The sequence below is a fragment of the Diachasma alloeum genome, unplaced genomic scaffold (assembly GCF_001412515.2).
Source record: "Diachasma alloeum isolate Michigan unplaced genomic scaffold, Dall2.0 Dall_scaffold_00663, whole genome shotgun sequence".
NCBI classification, from domain to species: Eukaryota; Metazoa; Arthropoda; class Insecta; order Hymenoptera; family Braconidae; genus Diachasma; species Diachasma alloeum.
Window position 1 is genome coordinate 161,306 of NW_021680795.1, and position 17,304 is coordinate 178,609.

The window sequence follows — 17,304 nt, forward strand, 5'->3', positions numbered from 1 at the left end:
GTGACTCGGACTAACTCATTGTGTCAGCTCAGTTATTATTAATTCAAGGAATTAGTCGGCTCATTATTTACGGTCTGCTCAGTGACTCTATTTATTGTGACAGTGTAAATAACTATAAATATTGAACAATTATACGGTGTTTTGTGAAATCAAGTGCACGTGTTCCGCTCATTTCTTGGTTCTACTCATCCCACTCCCCGTAATCCGACTCCAACTCATCCATCCGCACAATTAATTCCCCGATCCAGGCATCTCATCAAACACATAGGGAGAATTTTGTTCCTGAATATGCCAGACATTTTAACAAAGTTAAGTCGTTATGATATTTGCCTCCATCCCGACTCATTGTTGAGTAAATAATGATAAATGAATTCGTTCATTGTTTATCATTTTTTATCAACCAAACGGTTCAGTGGGGGGAAAAATAATGAAGACCAATTTTTTTTTAAATGTCTTGAATAAAAAAAAAAACTAAAATAATGAAACAAATTATCTCAACGAATAATTTGGAATACACGGAGTAGATTCCTTAATGAATCATATGTATCATATAAAAAACATAAGCACAGCGTGAAATGTGAAAGAAAATTTAATCAACATTTTTAGTAGGCAATATCGAAGAAACCGCAAAAACCCTAATGAATTTCCGAACCCAGAGTTGACTCTGGCTTATGTCCACGAACCCAGAGTCAACTCTGGGTTTGATACATCAGGAAAATCATGTGTTTATGAATTCATATTGATTAAACCGTTGCAAATACGGAAAAATGTTTAAGGACATAATTTCTTCGGAATGTTCCGTGTTTCTATAGGAAAAAAAAATCTGTCCGAAAGAGTCAATTTGTCAATTGTTTACATACTAAGAAGATCAGGTCAATATAGAGAGGAAGGACTTTGGAAATTTTTCAAATTTTTCAAATTCGATTCACTGAGTCTGAATTGATTCATTATTTTGGGCTTTTTCGGGATTCAAATGCCAGCTGAGTCACGTGAACCCGAATACTACAAACTGGGTGAAATGAAGGAGCAGAAATTAATCTCCTCGGATGTTTTTCAACAATTCAAATGAATTTTCAAGTTCAAATAAAAATCACAAGGATTTCTGAATTACATTAGGAAATTTGAAAAAAATTCAAGTGATGTATCAAAGTTTCAAGTTCAGGAAATTCTCGAATAATTATAAAAATGGCTACAAGAAATTTTATAATAATTGTTTTGCACTCCGAACAGATTTCATTGATAATTATGATGAAAATCCCAATCAGTCATCACAGAAATTCAAAATGAGCGAAACACTCACTGAAATATTGCAATTGAACAGGTCATGAACCGAAACAAATAGTTCTCATTAATCGCAAGATTCATTAGAATAAAATGAAAGCAAGGAGAAGGCATAATGAAAGAGCATCAACTTTGCGACTGCACTCTGATTGGTTGAAATGAGGAAGTAGAAAACAATTTTTAGAAAATCGAGGAATTCAATCAATTCTTTCAACAAATTGACAAAATCTTCAAGTTACATGAAAAAGAAATTCATAAGATTTCAGAAGATTATGTAAGATAGAAAAAATTTCACATCATTCATCAAAGTTTCTGAAATCTTTCAATGAAATTGTGAAGAACATCATGAATTAGTAGAGAAGACTTCAAATCAGCAAAAAGATATCAGGATTGGTTAGATAATTGTTCCAGAAAAAATAATTGAATGTTTTTGCAGGGGCGTAAAGGGGAATGGCGATGGAGGAAAAATCTGAAAAATTCTGGGGTACCGAGCATTTCATGCCCTGGATAGAATCTCGATTCCATATTACAATTAAAATCGAAAGTCTGTCAAATTTTATTCAATGAGCATAGAAATTAAAAAACAGAATCACTCATTGAAATATTGAAAGTGAACTGGTGATGAACAAAATCGATTGTTCCGTTAATCTGCATAATCAGTATTATGAAAAATCTTATGAACAATTACTTTAAGAAAATGGAAAAAGAAGAAAAGGCATAATGAGAGAGCATCAACGTCGCGGCCGCTTGCGGCTGCGGCGGCGCTAGTAGAAGATAAAGTACATGTACTTCCAGACGAAGGAACTGGATATGTAACAGGTGAGACATCAGGCATATGTGTAAATAGGCGAGCATACTATACACATTAGAAACGCGCAATATTAAGACGTCAAATTGCTTGAGAAATTTAAATCAATCTCTTGCAATCATAAAAGACTTGAATGTGTTTGGAGGAGGTCTTATGTTTAGATTTTCTGAAGAGCACATTCATTCTGAATTCGGTTTGTTTATGCTTAGGAAGTCGAGTTTGGGATTTCGGACCTGAATATAAAAAATGTAACCAGATAAAATAATCCTAAATTTTCCGTCTCTTTAGATTAGATAAGAGAGATTTATCAGAGGATCAATGGAGATGTCTAACTGTGTTAGAATCTGCATTGTTAGCTGAACAAAAGCCAATGTATCTACCAGGTTACGGTCCGAAGAATCAAATGTCAACAACAGCTGTGATCGAGAATGGGTCAAGTGAAATGAGTGAAGATTTGGTAAATACACAGGTGAGGGCCACAGGCGAGTCCAGGTCAAGCGAATTGACTGGAGGCGAGACGAAAAGCGGCGAGTTAAATGGCGGCGAGATAAGTGCAGGCGAGAAAACAGGCGAGAAAATTACAGGTAATATTAATGTTGACAAAACTGACCAAATCAAACTGAAACCCAAGATTACAGCAGATAATAAAGTAAATATTAAATTGAAATTAGTAAATTCTAATCTAGACGATGAATCAGTTGAGCCTAACGGCAACAAGACTGTCAAAACAGTCTCTGTAGACACACAGTTGGCTGAGTTGAAGAGCATGGTGGAAAAGCTATGTAGCTCAAATATAACTTCAACAAAAGCACTGTATGAAGGTCTAACAGAGAACAGAAACCAGTTGAGACTGAATGCTGAGGCGAGAGCACAAGACAAAAGGGAAGTACAGGAGCTCTTGAGCGCCTTGGACAAAAAGCACAATGACAAAAATGGAGGAGTGATGTCGGATAAGCATACAAATCTAGAAAGTCAAATTAGTTCAATGGTCAATAAACAGATCAATGAAATTAATCAGGCAAAGTCAAGTCAAGTAAACAACCTAAATCCTTTGAGTGAATTAGCTTGCGAGGTAATCAATAAGTTACAAATTGAATTGCTTAACAAGGGAATGAGTTTCAAAAGAGATTACAAAATGGACAGTAAAATAAAGTATGAACATTTCTATGATTATTTCTCGTCAGAAATTAAAACAAATAAACTTTTACACATCATTGACGATAGCATTCTGGTTACTGTGGACGAGGAAACTCTTGCAGAACAGAAGCACAAAGTTAGAGAAATTCTGATCAATCATTTGGACAGAAGTTATCACCCTAAAATTGTCAAATTACAAGATCCAAAAGAAATATTGAAGAAACTTAAAAAATTGAAAATGGCTGAGTTTAATGTAGCTTCACACTCGGTGAGACAAGACCTTTATAATATGAGATATAATCCTGCTAAAATGACAGCTGGCGAGTTTAACGATATGTTTGATGAAAAAATAGCAACTTATGAAAATGCTCCCGACACCATTCCTCTAAGTGAAAGCGAAAAGAAAGATGCATTCTACAATGCAGTAATAAAAGCTTTTCCCAACATTAAAATTATTGAAAAAGTAACAAGGAAAGCTATAGGTGTGGGCTTGACTTTTGGCGAGTTGAAAATTGCGATATTAGAAGAAGAAGCTACAATGAAAAATGAGCTCTCAGATTCTGATATTAAAACTGCTAATTTTGCACAGCACAAGGGGCCAAGGTGTTTTGCGTGTCAGGCATATGGACACAAGGGACCAGACTGTCCCAATAAAGGGAAAGGATACTTGTGCTACAAGTGCAACCAGTTTGGGAATCACAAGGCGAGAGATTGCCCAAACAGAACTCACAATGACAATGCAGCAAGTGGTTCAGGATACTCTAAGCAGACTCCAAGGTACAATTCCAATTCAAAGATTAATTATAGAAACAATTGTCGAGATCAATATAGAAGTAACGATAAAGGAACGAAAAGACCAATGAGAGGTGAAACATATGGTCCAAGTAAAAGAGGAAGATTCAATAAGAGTCGGTTCTCTTATAAAAGAGGCGAGAACAAACACGGGTTTAAGTCATCTCATCAATCAAACAAGAAATCCAAATCCGACGAACCCAAAGAGAAAAATAACTCCACTCAATGTAAGGAAAAAGAAAATAATGATCAATCAAGTGCTGAAATATTTTAGGCAGATAGTCAACAAACAAATGAAAGTAAGTTTCTGACAGACTTTCTGGCAGACTCAGGCGCGACCGAGCATTTAACAAATTCTAGGATTATATTTAAAACATTCAATGAATTAGATTGTGGAGTAATTAGGTGTGCTAATAAAAATGAGTCAGCGGACTTAAGAACGGAGGGAGCAGGAAAAATAGAAATTGAACTGGCGAGTGGTAAATTATTAGAAATTGACAAAGTTATTTTTGCAGAAGCTCTTAAAGCAAATCTGCTATCATTAAGAAAATTTGCCGAAATGGGATTAGCAATCTACTTAGATGACAAGAAAATTGATATATTTGATCCAGTGTCGAATGAACTTTTCATCTCGGGGATTTACAGAAAACCTTACTGGATAATCGATTTAGAAATAGTAAAGTCAAACTCTATCAGTGAGAATTCTTTCAAGCAAATAAACAGGCGAGTAGTAGCAAATGTTGCTGATGTCACTGGGGGTGAGAATGAGGTGAAAAGATATCTTACCAGAAGTGTCACAGCAAATTTACAGAATGAAACAAGTGAGAAAAGAGACGAAATTGATAAGATTAATGAGGAAGGAAATAAAATTGAAGAAAAGGCATGGGAAGAAAAGCATAATGATAAAGGGAGTGAAAACTTAATAAAAGAGAAAATAATTACTAAAGAAAAGATTCCCTATGAATAATCAAATTTTGATTACACCATTTGGGACAGGAAATTGCAAGATGTTGATGAATTACCATGGGATGATTCGGTAGAAGTTTTTCCAAAACTTTCAATTGATAAAGATAGCTATTTGAAGAATCAGAATGTCATGTTGTGGCATTGTAGATTTGGACATGCCTCAACGAGTTACCTAAGGCATTACAAAAGAAATTCCCAGATAATAAAGAATTAAATGCAGTAAAATTTGATGATGAATTCATTAGAGATTGTGAGGTGTGCCTAACGTCTAAATTCAATAAATTATCATTCCCATCGGTGCGCAGGCGAGCAACAGCACCATTGCAAATAGTTCACTCAGATGTGATGGGGCCTATTACTCCAATTTCTCATCCTAAGGGATACAGATTTATTTCAGTGTTCATCGATGACTTCTCAAGATTCGCTATGGCTTATCCAATGAAGGCAAAAAGTGAAACAGGACGTTGTCTTGAGATGTTCATCAGAAGTGCGCGTAATTTACTGGGTTATGACGCGAAAGTGTGTTATCTTAGATCAGATCAGGGAACAGAGTATACAGGCGGGCATACAGTTGAAGTTCTTAAGGGTCTAGGGGCGGAATTACAGTTAACTTCCCCTGATACACCTGAACACAATGGTGTCGCTGAGAGATTGAATCAAACTATCCAGAAAAAGGTGAGGTGTTATATGTTTGACTCGAGACTGCCAAAGGGCATGTGGGATCTGGGCTTAACTACTGCAGTTTACGCTTACAATAGGACTCCACATAAATCAAACAATATGATAACTCCTTTAGAAAGATTCGCACCTGATCACAGCTTTGATATTAATCAAATCAAAAGATTCGGTAGTTTAAGCTATGTAAAAATTGCTAGAAATGCTGGCCCAAAATTTGGACCTCGAGGTGTAGGTATGGTCTTGGTTGGATATACTCCAACAGGGTATCAACTCTTAAAGCCAGAGCTAGGAAAATATTATGAAAGTAGACATGTTAAATTCAATGAAAAATTAGTGCATGGAGATAAATACAAGGGAAACGGTATCAAAGATTTCCCAGACTATGGAGAAATGGAGAATAATGATGAATGGTTTGTTGAGTTCGAAAAGAATCGAGGTGAGGCCGAGGATTCTTCAAAACCGGAGGGAGAGATAAAACGCAAAAGAGGTAGACCAAGGACAGAACTTTCAGAACAAAACATTACCAAGAAAGTGAAGACAGTTGATATAAAAGATAAAACAATAAATGATAATAGCTTTTCAGAGTTGGAAATTGAGGAGAACGTGAANTGAAAGGAAATGTTTTCTTCACTAGTGTTATCAGTAATGTAGGCGAGATAGATTTAGCACAAAAGGAAGATGAAGTGTATCATGCACTTTTATCAAGCATAAATGAAGATCCCTCAAATTATCGAGAAGCTATAAATAGTAAAAATAAAGATTATTGGTTAAATGCGGTTGATGAACAATTAAACTCGTTAGAAAGAAATCAAGTATAAAAAATTGTCAAAAGACCTATAAGTAAGATGAGTGGAAAAAGATTAAATATCATTGATTCAAAATGGGTTTTTAAGTGTAAAATGAGGCAAATGGTATAATAAGATTCAAAGCGAGGCTAGTAATCAGAGGTTTCAAGGATAAGAACAGTTATGAATTAAGGGAAACTTATGCTCCAGTAGCTCGTTCACCTTTAGTGAGAATAGTTATATCAATTATAAACAAATATAATCTAGAGGTGTGTCAGCTAGATGTAAAAACTGCTTTCCTCAATGGCGTAATAGATGAAGGAATTTACATGAAAATTCCAGAAGGAACTAATCATACTGACCAAGATAGGCAAGAAAATGTGTGCAAATTGGAGAAAGCACTTTATGGTCTTCGTATCAGTCCCAAACGGTGGAATGTAAAATTCACCGAAGTAGCTTCAAGTATGGGTCTGCAGAACTCGGATTTAGAACCTTGTTTATTCACTTGGCGAGATGAAGACAAGTTCTTGCTTCTGCTACTTTATGTAGATGATATGTTATTGGCGAGTAATGATAACGATAAATTGGCTGAAGTAAAGAGTAACTTATGTAGCGAATTTGAAATGACAGTCCTGGGAGAACCCAAGGAATTCTTGAGCATGACTATTAGGCAGGACAGAGAAAATCAGATTATCAAATTAAATGAGGAAAATTATATTCAAAAGATATTAAGTAGGTTTGGCTTTGATAAAGCATATCCACAACGTACACCAATGAATACTTCTCAAGTAGCTAATAATGAGAGAAAATTAAGAGAAACAGAATATGATAATGGGACTTTGGAAAGGACAGAAACAAAAGCAAACATTCCTTATAGAGACGCTGTAGGTAGTCTTTTGAATTTGGCTGGTGGTACGAGACCAGACATTGCATATGCAGTCAACGTAATAAACAGACATCAAGTAAATCCTAAAGAAAGTGATTGGGAAATGGTAGAAAGAATTTTTCGGTACTGAGAGGTACTACGGGCTTGGGTCTGAGATATTCAGGCGAGACCAATGACATTCAGGGTTATTCTGATGCGAGTTTTTCTGATTGTAAAGATTCAATCACAACTTGTGGATTTGTGATTAGACTGTTTGGTGATTCGATCATTTGGCGAACTCACAAACAAACTACAGTAGCACTTTCTACGTGTGAAGCTGAGTATGTTGCAATGAGCGAGGCGAGTCGAGAAATGATGTCGTTGCACAACTCTTTGAAACTGATACTGGTTGATCCCCCTGTTCCAATGATCTTAAGGTGTGATAATAAATCTGCTATTGTGAGTGCAGAAACAAATGGAGGAATGAAATTGAGACACATTGTGGAGAACAAATTACATTATGTAAAGGAATGTGTTAAAAGGAATTATATAAAAATCATTTGGATTGGCTCAAGAGATCAGCTAGCTGATGTTTTCACCAAAACATTGACGTTTGAAACACATAAGCGTTTGATGGACCTAATAATGAAAGTAAATATTTAAATTATTTTTCTTTCTGTTTGTCTAGGAAATAACTAATTTGGCGAGACCTTCTGGGAGAGATAAAATCGGCGAGATGGAAAAACTAATGAGATTAAACTGACGAAATTACCTGGCGAGAATACTGAGGCGAGATAAAGTTACCAAATAAGAAACTTTGTGATGAACGAGAACAGATTATTAGGAGAGAAAAAGACTGGAGAGGAATCAAGGATACTGTCTATGGCGGGAGGGAGTGTTGAAAGTGGCGCCCTACGCCAGTCTCCTTTTACCGACAGTGTGGCTGACTGTGTCGCCACGGCGCCGTTGCGCCTCTCGTAGATATACTCGTACTATGCATCACTTGTGCCTCGACCGTTGTCGCATTACGTTGCTGAATAAAGCTTAATTACTTTTACGATAATAAAACTGTGTTTAATCGTTATTTCAATCCTAAATAACCCTTCAATTTTGTTTGATTTAAAGTCGAGATGGCTCGGTAAAATTTGGATTTTTGTTAGGTCTCGATACACGCTTCAGTGTTGGTTTTTACTAACTGACGCCATAGCGTCCGTCGGCGCGCGCACACCCCGTCGAGCGAGAAGTGCTTGAGAGGTGCTGAACCTATTTTCCGCCTACAGACTTTGCCTCAGATGAGTGTGGATTTTCGCGACACCAAAAACGATAATTTTGTTTATTTACATATCCATTAATTAAATTAAAGTGAGCTTCGTCTGCGAAGATTGCGATTGATGTCGATATCATCATTTTCAAATTTCTGTGTCATAATTTTACAAAACCCTTCAGTTTTGTTTGATTTAAAGTCGAGATGGCTCGGTAAAATTTGGATTTTTGTTAGGTCTCGATACACGCTTCAGTGTTGGTTTTTCCTAACTGACGCCATAGCGTCCGTCGGCGCGCGCACACCCCGTCGAGCGAGAAATGCTTGAGAGGTGCTGACACTATTTTCCGCCTACCTGTAACCGTCGGCACGGGCACATACCAGCGAAAAACAGCGCCCGTGAAGTGCTGCCACCGCTTATCCCCAGCATATGAACGCGGCTTTAAACCTTCGCAGCTGTTACGATGTAATACTGACCGATGAGGAAATGTCCTGGTTTCAAGGCTGAGCAGTCTTCAGAAGCATTAATGAACGGTTCCAGTGGCCGAGAGTGAGCAGATCCTTGCCGATAGTACGAGTAAGATGGAACTTCACCGACTTTACCGCCGCTTCCCACTTCCCTCCGAAATGAAGCGCTCCGGGACGGTTGAAAAACCATTGAGTTCCATCGTTGAGGAGTAGATGGGCTAGCTGTCTTGATCCTGATGATCCTAAGGAGAAAAGTCGTTTTAGTTCCTTGTTTGCACCGAGGAAATTGGTCCCACAGTCAGTAAATAACGATTTGCAGATCCCACAACGACTCGTGAAACGAAGATAGGCTGCGATGAATCCTTCCGCTGAGTAGTCTGATGCGACCACGAGATGGACAGCTGAGGTGGCCATGCAGACAAATATTGCCAGCCAGCCCTTGTATGATTTGTGACCCCGCCCTTTCCATGACTTGAGTGACACTGGGCCGGCATAGTCGACTCCAGTATTGAGAAAGGCACGAGCGGGAGTGAGTCCAGCTGGTGGCAACTGGTCCATGAGCTGTTGAGCACGTGCTCCATATTGGCGGGTGCATGTTACGCACCTGTTAATGAAACAGCGTACTGGCGCCTGGCCTCCAAGTATCTAGTAGCTCCTGCTGAGCTGACTGAGCGTGAGTTGAGTGCATCCGAGGAGTGTTTGAAGATGAGCTTGTCCGATGCGTAGTTGAGCCAGTTGAGATTCCTTCGGAAGGATTACCTGATTTCTGCTCTCTGGGTTGATGTGAGCGACCTTGACCCGACTTCCAAATCTTAAGACCCATGGTGGGTGATCGATGAACGGAGTGACCTTGGTGAGAGGATGAGATCTAGTGAATCTCTCACCTCGTGGGATGGTCCTGAGTTTACCCTTGAAGTGAGCTCCCTGAGTGAGCTTGATCCAGACGATGCGGGGCCCTTCAAGATCACCAAGAATGAGCGGACAATAAAGAGACGAATTGGGAACTCTTCTGAGCCGCGATGAATCGTCGACAGATTGCGGTGACCCTGAGCAGACGGTTGAATGATGAAAACCTGTCGACGAGATCCCAGAGAGCGATTAGTTGAGCGTGCACATGAAGTAGAACTCCTAGTTTTTCCTCGAGGTCAACGTTGAGATCCTTTTCCAAAACGTGAGACGGCCATGATGGATTGTGATGCAGCCATGGTGGTCCTGTCCACCAGAGTTTGTTAGCTGCCAGTTTCGATGGTAACAGACCTCAAGAAGCGCAGTCTGCAGGATTCTCCTTCCCTGGTACCAATCTCCAATGAGCGTGCTGAGGGAGCTCCTGGATGAGTGATACCCGATTCTTCACGAATTCCTTCTACCTTGATGAGTGTGAACTGATCCAAGCGAGCGTAAATGATTGGTCCGGAGATATGTGGTGGCATTCGTGAGGTTGAGTTGATCCTGAACATACTTGACCAATTTGGCCAGGAGGAGAGCTACAGTGAGTTTTACGCGTGGGATTGTCCGCCTTTTGAGCAGTGCCACTTTGGTTTTTGAGCAAACTAGTGTGATCTGAGCTTCTTCATTTCTGTTGAAGAGCTTGAGGAAAACTGCGGCTAACATCGCCAGCTGTGGTGCATCGGAGAATCCGTGTATTTCCACGACGGAGTCCGTGAGCAGTCCTAGCCATCGAGGTATTGTAATCCTTGACAATTGCGTGAGTTCGTTCCTGAATTGCCCCCAGTACTTAGTAGTTGTCGAGGAAACTGGTTCATCCCATTGCAGTTTCTTGATCTAAAGGGATTGGAGCAAGTTTCTGGCGCGAATCACCACTGGTGTTAGAAACTTAAGTGGATCGAAGAGTTGAGCTATTTCCGATTGGGAGGTCAAGAACTCGAATATTCTATCTATCGGACAGGATAGAAACTGATCTGAGAAGGTTGCGAGCCCTATCTCTGCCAAGGATCTACTGTCAAGTCGCGAAAATATGAACCCGTGCATGTAGGGTCCGCGACCTACGCACTGCCCCCATCTGAGTTCTCAATAGGATGATTCTCTTCGGGATTGAGTCGGTTTCAGGCAGAGAGATTGAGAAGTGAAGTCCGTGCCTGGATGCCATGAAACACCCTAGATTTTGGTGATTCCTTGTCCTCAATGGATCGATGTTCTTGAGAGGTGCTGTCAGCTCTGAGCGAGTGGAGTAGAGCCGGGCTATCTGAATGCCATTTGGATAATGGGAGGCCGCCTGACAAACAAAATTGAGCCACCTGATGAGCTGTACGATGGAGTTCATCATCCGAATCAGCACTTCCCCAGATATAATCCACATATCGCCCTTTAATGAGCGGTTCCACTGCGAGGAGGTACTTCGACCCTTCGTCCTCGACAAGCCGAAGTAAGACACGCATTGAGAGAAAGGGAGCTGACTTCGTGCCATACGTGACTATGGTGAGTTGATATGTGGTGATATCTCCGTTTAAGTCGGTCCAGAGAATTTATTAGAGCGGCCAATCATCCGGATGTACTCGAATTTGACGGAACATCTTGGTGATGTCCCTCATGAAGATAAGTTTATGACGACGAGTGAAGAGGAGTATATCCACGATATCACTCTGAAGTTTTGCACCTGCGTGCATGATTTCGTTGAGTGAACGCCCTGAGCTGGTCTTGTTTGAGCCATTGAAAATGACCCTGAGCTTCGTCATCTCGCTGCATGCCTTGAGAACTCCTGAATCCAGAACTTGGTGAGTTGATCATTGAGTACCTCGTTTGGGACCACTACGTGAGATGTCGCCGTTTGAACTCTATCCAAACCGAAGTGAGTGACCTGAGCAGTTGGTGATAGTGGTCCGTTGGTGATGATTTCTGGTCGAATGAGTTGGCCATATGTCAGCACCAAGAAGGTCAATTGATGCTGGTTTGAGAAAATTGGGTTCTGCGAGCTCAAGTCCTTGGAGATGATCCCATGTGAGATCCCATCGCCGTCCAAGAGCATAGGCAGTGACTCTGAGCTGGAATTGAGAGTAAGTGGACTGTAAAATGAGCTCTACTTTGCCTAAAACTGGCTCAGATGGCATATCTTAAATTCCTGAGATTCGGAGCGAGGTCTTGGTTTTCATCAGTCAAGCTGACGAACGAGTTGATGCGAAATGCTGGAGATTTTCGATCCTGGGTCGATGAGTAAACGAACCTGGTGAACTGGTCAGTCTGGACATACTAAAAGAACAATGCTGATGTCGATCTCATCATTTTCAAATTTCTGTGTCATAATTTTACAAAACTCAATTCTTTTGTTTTTGGAATCTTCTGTGAGGAAATGATGGGTCGTAATTTTGTAAGGGTGTGACTTGAGGAAATTCTTCAATATTAATCTCAGTATCTCTCGGTTTAGTTTCAAAGTTGCCGCGGCTTTTTGTATCGAACCCGTTGGATTATTCTTGAAATGTTCTTCGATCTTGGCAATCGTAACTTCTGTTGTAACTGAGTGTGATGGACCAGGAAGGTCATGACGACGGTCCTCAAGAGTATAATACTTGATGAAATTATCAATTACTCTGGGAGAAAAAGTAATAAATACTTGAAAGTTTTAGTCAAAAGTGAGGTTATACGATGAAGTCAGATAAATTTTTTTTATTCTCACCTTCTGAGGGTGTTTTGACAGGCTACTTTTTTACTTCCAAATTTGGTACGTAAGCCTCTATATGCTTCAGTATAGTTGTTACCTCTAGTATAAAAGCACTTGATAAGATATACTTTTTCTTCGTTTGTAAGGTTACTCATTTTGAAGTACACGTAGTGCTTCTTGGAGTGTCTCAATAGTAACTGACAACACTCTACTATATATCTAATGCACCTAACCTTCCGGGAGTCAGTAGGAAGGGAAGACATGTGGGTATACTTTAGGCAACTTCCCGTTTGTCATCCTGTAGAAGCGTTCCAAGAATGCAGCTCTTGATTTATTAAGCCCCATGGTAACCTAGACGTTACGACGCCATTGTGAGAGGACAGTGAGCTGTTAGGAAAAAATCGAGAGAAGGGCGGAGCAAAAGCGAGAGTGAGCGCAATTCAAAGAGTAGAAGCGTTATTGATGAGCAGCCAAGGTCAAAAGAAAAAATAAGCCGTGAACAGTTAGGAAGCCAATGGAAAAAAACCCGGTGAGCAGTCCAAAGCACTACAAGAAAGAAATGGCTGAGCGGAATCAGTGGCGCGAAAGAAAAGTTCGGGAAAACCGTGAAAAAAATATAGAAACAATAGATATAATGCTACTTAGCCAAAGTGCACTACGTTGAGCTGGACCAGTTGAGAGCGCAGCAGACGGCTTGCGGTAAGTTGAGAAGTCCGTGAGTATGGTGCTGACTTGGATTCAAATAAGCCCGCGGTTAAGCTGGTCTGGATCTGCAGGTTGAGTACCGTAACCTCGGATGAATCTGGAGTCGAGTTTTGAGTGGAGCCGCCAGGTGAGCACCACTGCGTCAGATTTCGCATCACTCCCGAAAACCATGAAAAAAAAATCGAAAACCGAAAAACTATTCCACCAATTCGGCTCGAAGGACCAAAATGTTCGATGCCGGATCTAGGATTCTTGGAATATGTGATGGATGGGTGAGCTGTCGGTGGATTTTCGGAAATCGATGAGCAGGTCCAAAAGAAACACTGCACGCACGTGGTTTCTACAAAGCATTGCATTGCCACTTCAAGTCAAAAATTGCAAATAACGAGCTGAGCACTGAGAATAATAATTAATTAGCTGAACTATAATTGAGCCGTACAACAATTTGAGAGAAAGAATCCGAGATTCAAAAATGAGGAGATCAAAAGATATTCAGCGATGCGCACGTGTACACTATCGGAACGAACGTGAGGTTGACGTAAGAAGAGCGGCAGTGAGTGATGGTCGGTCGGGAAGGGCGAGTCGGTCCGTCAGGTGCTGCCACCGATCCCGTGGAATCCCGGTGAGTTGAACTGGGCATAGCGGCCTACGATAATCGACCGATTTCAAACACCCGGAAACAAAGAGAAATACAATTGCATCTCTGTATAAAATATCTCAGAACAATAAATAGATAATAAATTCTTATTATTCCTAGAGTATTTGATACGGAGATTAGACTGCAGTCAACTAGTAAAATTTACTTTAGGATCTTTTTTCTAGAGACAAATTGTAGCAATGTAGCGGAAATTATAGCCTGTAGACAAGAACGACAATTACAAGAAACTCTGTACAGAAATTTCACCACCTGTAGATCTACATCTTCTTGACATATTTACAAAATAAAAAACATTCAGTTGAAAACAATCTCACTGCAGAATTACCTACCTTTTTTCTGCTAAAATACTCCAGCCATGTCCCACAAGCATACAGAAACCCATCGACGGTGCATAGAGAACTCTCTCAGCAATAACAAAACCCACAGGGAAAAATAAATTCGATGCTGGTAGGAATGGCAATATCAAAAGTGCCAAGCTCATTATTATTATCACTGACACTTGACGATTACGTGTAAATACAGCGGTTGAAAGTAATCCAAATATCAAACTATGGGCGACCAGCGTCCATAAATTACGGACATCCAAGATATTCTCAATCAAGGGTATTGTACCCATTGTCCAATCACAGCACAAATCGCTTGGTAGAAATAAAAGACGTAAGTTAACAGCTGCTAAGTAGTTGTATGTGAGTTGCCTCGTTGGGGTCGATGCAACTGACGCTGGATTGTCAAATCTGCAATTAGAAACCAATTGAAGCAATGTAAAAATAGCATAAAACTGTTCAAGACCAGGGAGACAGTTCAATTAATTATTTTGTAGGAAATCTTCAATGAAAAATGTTTCTTGACATTTTTTACTAGAGATAATTAATGAACAGAAGTTTATCGATATTTGGGTTGGGATAATGATTCAATCATCTCAATCGTACCTATTTCAGGCCAAAATGTCGAATACCGTCTTTTAGTGCAGAAAAATTATTTAGAGAAAATGGCGTTGGTCATTGTGTGGCAAAAGTATTCATTACTGTATTGGCTACGTAAGCAGAAAAATTTAACATTTAACTCTAGTCTGGTCACCCTACGCGAGCCAGCAACTTTGGTCCCCCCTGCAAGAATATACCCCGGTGTTATTTGTTCTTGAACGTTGCTGAATCTACTGTGCACTTCCCGGGCATATTTAATTAATTTCTGATAAAGTTGTAATGGGCGTAACGGGCTACTTCATTTAACATGGGAAAAAAATTTTCTGTTGGAAATAATTCATTTTCTTTTGAAATTATAAACTTCAATTGAAAAAATGATTTATTTTTTTTATTTTTTCGGATTGTGACTAATCTAAGGTTGAATATAGTTAATTCATCAGTCTCATTTGAAACCATCCGGGCCCAAATAATAGATCTAGGGAAAAATGTTAGAAGATCCTTTTTTTTAGTCCAGCCCTACAAAAAGGTCTACAAAAAAAGTCTTCAGGATTTTTTCAAACATTCGTCTTTTTTTTCAAGCATTGCCCAATTGCTGAAAATTTTACATTTTCATATGATAAACTGATTGCACTCGTCAATCATAGAATTATCTTAGTAATGGTTGATTTTAAAACAAAGTATCAGAAGAACAACTTTTTCACAGTTCTGGCAATTTTGTCCAAAAAAGTTTTTTCATTTTTGTTCAACACTGACCTGTTTTCCAGATAATAAACAAATGTGGAGAAGCCAATATTTGTATCTTATTGAATTGTCACTGACTTGCTTTCAATATAAAACGTAACATCTATGAAAACATCCTATGTAGAATTCAAACATTTCCTAGAAGATTTTTCCTATAGGATTTCTTATAGGATGTCTTAGAGGATTTCTTATCAGGTCTTTCCTATTGGGTTTCCCACAGGATATCTTATAGAAGGTTCTATGGAATTTTCAGTAGGATTTAAGGTAGAAAGCTAGGTTTATAAGGGTTAGAATGAATGTCGAAATGGTCATATGAGGTCTTATGAAGGTTACATCGAGATCATTACAGGGTCATGTAGAGGTGATAAAAGTGTTATGCCCCAAAAGTGGAGCATAATTATCCAACTTATTTCACAATATGCCAATATAAGTGGCACACATTGTGAAATACAAATATAATATTAAGCAATTACTAAACAAATGGGAATATACGTGCAATCATGTATCACGTATATTCGCAATTAAAAGTAAGCCAGTGGAACTCGCATCAGCAGTTTCCACTGGGCTCATTCGCATGGTGTTATCATTACACCATACAGATATGAGGTAATGACCACGACATCATGGGCTCTCGATCAAATAAATACTCGAGAGACCATTGTCTCGGGGCCAGTAACTCGATTCCTATTGCGGTTCACCTGATACCTTCCGTATCAGTCTGAACACTTGAATGGTATCTAAAAAGTAAGAAATTAAATAAAGGATATTATTATAGTATTCGTTCGCGAGTGTTTTAATCTTCCAAATTACCGAACCCAACCGCTCGGCACTCTAACATTTTGGTGGCAGCGTTATTTATTTTTGGAAGAGGACGGAGGCCTGATCAACCATCGTCTTATCGCGCAGCGACGAAGAAAAAGTAATATTCACAAATCTTTCCACCCGGGGGAATACTGGCCGTTTCAACGCTTTCATCGAATTTCATTGGGAAATTGAGATGGCGACTTCAGGGAGCGATAATGGAAATCAGGAGGATTCTGAGTTCAACTCCCATACCATGTCAGCTCCTGGCGCAAGGAGGGCCTTGTTTGAGACCAGGGGTGAGGAGGGTAACGTTAATAATGTTAACTTACGTCGGGAATTTGTTCAGTCTGAACATTCTAGCATGCTAGCTGGGAATCATCGGATGAATGTACAAGCTGAGATTCACCAGCAGCAAAATGAGGTACCACTGGGGGGAGAAGCTGTAGCTGGACAAGGCACGCAGACTGCGCCTGGCCCTGTCAACCCTTCGGTGGGTCACCGTCATCCTGTGCATGTTGAGCCACAGGTAGGCTTGAATGATATTGAGGATTATTCAGGGAGTGAATCAGGGAACCATGATGACTATTCTACACCATCGGGCGCCTTTGCCGGCGGGGGTGGATTCAAGGCAAGTTCAACGCATCATGGCGAAAATGTTCTCCAGGGGTCGAGTTTGCGGCATGGTCCAGCCTATGACCGCCTGGTAGGGAGAATTCAGAGTCTCGAGGAGGCAAGGCTCAGGCTCCAGAGGGAAATGGACATCAGGGAGCAAAGGGTCGCCGAGGAGAGACAACGTCGGCTTGAGGCCGAAAAACAGAG

At 39.9% G+C, this 17,304-nt stretch overlaps 1 protein-coding gene across 2 annotated transcripts in view; it reads right to left on the reverse strand.

Moving 5' to 3' along the window:
- LOC107044039 (protein O-mannosyl-transferase TMTC3) overlaps positions 1-17,304 on the reverse strand; it is a 177,736-nt gene that overhangs the window by 148,600 nt on the left and 11,832 nt on the right. For both annotated transcript variants that reach the window (XM_029126535.1, XM_029126536.1), the window contains exon 3: positions 14,347-14,751. In XM_029126535.1, the coding sequence (XP_028982368.1) occupies positions 14,347-14,751 (405 nt within the window). The remainder of the gene's footprint in view (positions 1-14,346; positions 14,752-17,304) is intronic.